The 4,927-nt window shown below is 47.4% G+C and overlaps 1 protein-coding gene across 1 annotated transcript in view; it reads right to left on the bottom strand.

The window, feature by feature from the left end:
• The window catches only part of LOC310690161 (mediator of RNA polymerase II transcription subunit 1-like), a 28,498-nt gene that overhangs the window by 2,552 nt on the left and 21,019 nt on the right, over nucleotides 1-4,927 (bottom strand). The window contains exons 15-16 of the mRNA XM_083468824.1: nucleotides 1,954-2,049; nucleotides 246-354 (exon numbers count right to left, since the gene is read on the bottom strand). Of these exons, the coding sequence (XP_083324950.1) occupies nucleotides 246-354; nucleotides 1,954-2,049 (205 nt within the window). The remainder of the gene's footprint in view (nucleotides 1-245; nucleotides 355-1,953; nucleotides 2,050-4,927) is intronic.

The raw sequence follows: 4,927 nt of genomic DNA, 5'->3' as shown, positions 1-4,927 counted from the left end.
TATATGGTATTGTTTCTCCTGCCCCAATGTTTATTCAAATACTGGAAAAAAATTCCCGTTACATGAAATAATTTTTTAATCCTTTAAATCACTTAAAAGTTTCTAGCTGCTGTACAAAGTTATTAAATTTATAGATAGCCACCCATCGGTTTACAAACCATTCCATTATACATGACACAAAAGGAAAAGGGATGGGAGGGACAGAAGAAAACTTGGCCCCTATATATTATAGAAGTGTTACCTACCGCTTCAGGACTCTTGTGAGATAGTCATTGCTGCAGATTAATGCTCCATCTTCAGAATGTGTATGAAGAGTGCATATAACGTCCCTTGAACTCAGAACATCGACCATCACTAAACAGAAGAGGGAAAAATGCTCTAAAAACAAGTGTGACATTATAGTAGAGACAACAGTAAGAATTATCAACAACCACCAAATCTATTCAATCCTTAAATAGGAATTCTTTCTGGTCACTGCATTGGTTTTATTTATTTTCCTGAAAGCATGCATGCTTCGTGGGAAGAGGTCACATTCATGCTTATTCCATGCTGACTGTAAAAATGAGCAGTTACAAATCACTACAAGATTAAAAAAAAAAGTCACCAATACTTTCTAAAGGAGTCCATTCACACATCTACCTATGAGTAACAGGCATTTGAACTGGCTCCTGTTATCCCATCACCAGCCCAATCCAAAGATGTGCATCTTGGAAGGATTAACAAAACAGTAAACAGGCTGTTCACCTGTTGCAAGTTTATCCCAAGCCATCTTCAAAGCTGGTGTGGTTAAAGTTTAATCCATAGATTATGTGATAAAGTGAAACATCTGCTTACTTTTTAATATTCCCAACCATAGTATAAAACTGGGAATTCAGATCCAGTTTATACCCAGGTTGCAAAATATGTATTTCCACCCTGGACCAAAGGGTGAAAGATGGACTGTAAATGACATAATGTGCTACTTTTTGTACCAATAGCCCCCAAACCAATTTAACAGAGACAAACACTAGAAACGTGCGCACACGCACACACACACACACACACACACACACACACAATGTGCAATAGTAGAAAAGAGTTAATATAGATGGCTAAGTAGTAAATGGGAAGAGTTTGCCAGTTTCTTCAATGTGTGCTAAAGTAAGAGCTCCCTTGTGTATAACTATAACCATATTGTACATCACCATGAGACACTTGTGTAGAATAATAATAATAATAATAATAATAATAATAATAATAATAATAATGGCAGCCCTGCTTAGGGAAGCTTTTAATGTTTGACGGACTATTGTATTTCAATATTTTGTTGGAAGCCACCCAGAGTGGCCGGGGAAACCCAGCCAGGTGGGCGTGGTATAAATAATAAATTATTTATTGTTTATTTATTATTATTATTATTATTATTATTATTATTATTATTATTATTATTACCACCTCTTTTCAGACCTTATTTATGAATATGTGGCAATAGGTCACAGATGTGACCCAGCTCCTCCTCTCTAGTTCCTTACCTCTGTGTGCTCAGACTGCATGGGGAGATGGGCAGGTTAGAGGAAGGCAGGAATTGATTAAGCAAAATTTGGGGTGTTGGTTCTAGCAGCGGACTATTTGGGCTCCACATGAGGCACAAAGTGTCTTAGGCCAGCACTTTTCCTATAAATACTTGAAAGCAGTCACAAGGGCCAGCTATTTAGGGCTTTGCACAGTGCTGCTCTGGGAAAACTGAGGTAGCTTTTCAATGAACTGGTTATTGTGCCAGTGTGTGGTATGGACATCCAATCTGTTCTTAACACTGAAACACACATATACACATTCACACGTTCTACCCCGGCCCAAGCCAAATGAGGCTACATGTGTAGTGCAAAATGCAGCGAGTGCATTTCTGCACCACATTTCCTGCTGACTTTTTGTATGCCTGTGTGCACCCAATACACCTTTCATTTGGAGACATACCACAGGCTAGGTTCTCCTCCAATGGATGCTGGAATGTTACTGAAAAACTAGTGGCTTTTTGCTGAAAGACGTCAAAATGAAGCAAGTCTGATGAATCTGGAAGGAAATAACTGTTTAGTGACTGGGCTAACCCTGTAGCAACAGAGCTAAACGTTTAATTTGAACTAGAGATATAAATTAGTGGGTGTAGTCAGAAAACATTTGTATTGATTTCCAAGTATTCTATATCCCTTAACTTAAAACATTACCATCGAAGTAGGAGTGGGTTGGTTTTTGCTAGACTCAAGGAGTCCTGCTTTGTACAAGCTCATGAAGTTTCATGGTACAAACATCAAATCAAATACAGTGGACTCTCGGGTTGTGAACGTGGTCCGTGTGGGATGCATGTTCACAACCTGCAGCAGCGCGTCTGCGCACACGAGGGTTGCGAGTCAGTGCATGTGCAAAGCGCGATTTAGCGCTTCTGTGCATGTGCGACTGCTGAAATCCGTTCCAGTACTTCCGTGTTTTGGCAGTCCATAACCTGAAAAAACGCAACCTGAAGCGTCTGTAACCCGAGGTATGACTGTACAGTTGCTGAAAATTTCCTTTTCAGTTTCACTATCTCCAAAAGAAATAAGTTATAAGGTGTCAACATTGTTGGTTGGAATCCAAACAGTTCCAAGCCCACCTGAAAGCAAGTCCCCATGAATACTTCACTCATTTTTAAATCTCTGCCTGCAGGAACTTTTGCTGGGAAGGGAGGGCCGTAGAGCTCAGTGGCAGAGCATTGAGTGCCTTGCACAGAGAAGATCCCACGTTCCACCCCTGCCATCTCCAGAACTGACTGTGAGAGAACCTCACTTGACACCCTGGAGAACTGATACCAGCTGATGTGGTGTAGTACTGAGCTATGTAAGAAAAGGGGGCAGGAGCCGAAAACAGACTACATATGTCAGGGGTTCAGGAGCAGAGGCAAGGGCAAGGGAGGAAACAGAGAGCGAGGGGGAGGAGGCAGAAGAAAAGATGAGTGATGACGACGACCCGAGATCTCCGAGTCTTTCCAGTGAATCAGAAGATTCACAGAAAGGAGCACCAGTGGCCAGGGCAAGGGGGGAGCCTAGGGGGACACCCCAGGAAGATAGAGCCAGAGGGGACTCAGAGGAGAGCAGTTGGAAATCGGGACCAGCGTCACCGCCAGAGAGCAGGGAAGAGGAAGGGGGCCAGGGATCAAGCGCTGGCAGCTCACAACAGGAGGGAGGGCACGAGTCAGGAGTGGCCACACCTCCATCGGGAAGCGAAGAAACAGTCAGACGGAAGGTGGAAGGTTGGGCGCGCGCGCCAAGTTCAAATGCACAGGAAAGTGGCGCAGTAGGCAGCCCGGAGAGGGAGCCAGGTCCTAAAGCCCGGCGCAAGGAGACAGGAGGGTCCAGGGGGTCGGCGTCAGAGGAATCCCGGAGGGAAGAGACCCCGGGGGGCAGAGGGACCCAGAGGAGAACAGTCAGGCGGAAAAGGTGGAGCAGGGCTAGGATATTAAGTTGGTGCACAAGGGGCGGAGACTCAGACGGAGCTTCGCCGATCTAAACATAAGACGTAGAGTTGCACGCAGCAGCTTGAGAATGGAAACTGTAACTCAATAAAGACTTTACTTAATGATCGCTGGCTAGCGCGATCCTCTGTGAGCTAGGATCGGGGAGCAACTCTGACAGTAAGCTCCGTCTCTTCTGTTGTGGGCATCTACGGCCTCACGGAGAGGAGAGAAAGCGGGTGCCTACTAGCGAGCTCACGAACGGCAGACAACATGACGGCTGAACAGCAGATAGCGGAACTCAGAGAAGCAGTGTCACGACTGAATGCCGAGGCTCTTGCATCCAGGAAGAGAGAGGAGGACGCAGCTGCCGCCTACAGGGATCTCCAGGTCAGGTTGGAAGTGCTTACGAAGCAAGGGCAACTGACCCCCAAACCGGAGGGGATTGGGTTGGGGAGACGAACAGGCGGTCTGGTCTCTCACTTCGATGGGAATCTGCAACAGTACCCCAACTTTAGAGCAGATGTAATGTGTGCACTGCAACTGCTGAATAAAGACTTTAGAGATGAGCAAGAGAAAGTGGGATTCATCATGTCCCATTTGCATGGAAATGCCAAAGCATGGCTGCGCAATTTGTGGAGGGATAAGGATCCGGCGCTCCAAAATGCGGATGCCTTTATTAAAGCGATGGATGGGTGTTTTTTATCAAGCATTGACGTGGATCTTGCTCGGCAGCAGATACATGGACTGAAGCAAGGGAGGGCCAGCGTACGGCAGTACCATGCCCGCTTTTTCGCTTTGGTCAGTGCCCTGGAATGGGACAGAGATTCGGCTCCTGTAAGAGACCTGTTTTGGGAGGGATTGCACGGCTCGGTTAAAGATGAAATTGCGAGGGGGGAGAGACCCCGGACCACGCAGGAGATCGTTCAGAGAGCGCTGGCAGTGGGGGTGCGGCTGGAAGAACGTCCGTGGAGCAGGGACGAAGGGCGTGGAGGGCGCGAACCAGCCGGGGGCCCCTCCTTCCTTCCCAGAGAAGCAGCGCGTGCGCAATCCACTCCTCCGCCAGGAGGAGGAGCGGAACCTATGGAGGTTGGAAGTGCAAGGGCTCAGTCAGCAGCCAGAGCCCTAGCACCGGCAACAGTGAAAGCGAAGCCTCCTAGAGGGAACAGGAAGTGTTACATCTGCGAGGATCCAGGGCATATGGCGAAAGAGTGTCCCCGGAGGCTCCACAAGCACACTGCAGCCTCAGCAATGGTAACTGCAGCAACGCAGCAAGGAGAACCACAGCAGGGAAACGACGGAGTCTGGCTGGAGGAAGAGGCACTGGGGCCCAGCCAGACGTGTCAGTGAAGCAGTCCCCAGAGATGTTACAGCCCATAGACCCCCTCCCGCCCAAACCAGTAGTGAGGCTCACCGCATCGCTCCAGCTGCCCAATGGAATCACCATGGACGTGCCAATCACCATTG

This window comes from Podarcis liolepis (genome assembly GCF_965112155.1).
Source record: "Podarcis liolepis genome assembly, chromosome: 12".
NCBI lineage: Eukaryota > Metazoa > Chordata > Lepidosauria > Squamata > Lacertidae > Podarcis > Podarcis liolepis.
The sequence above is the reverse complement of the archived record's forward strand: the minus strand, read 5'-3'. Positions and strand labels throughout refer to the sequence as shown.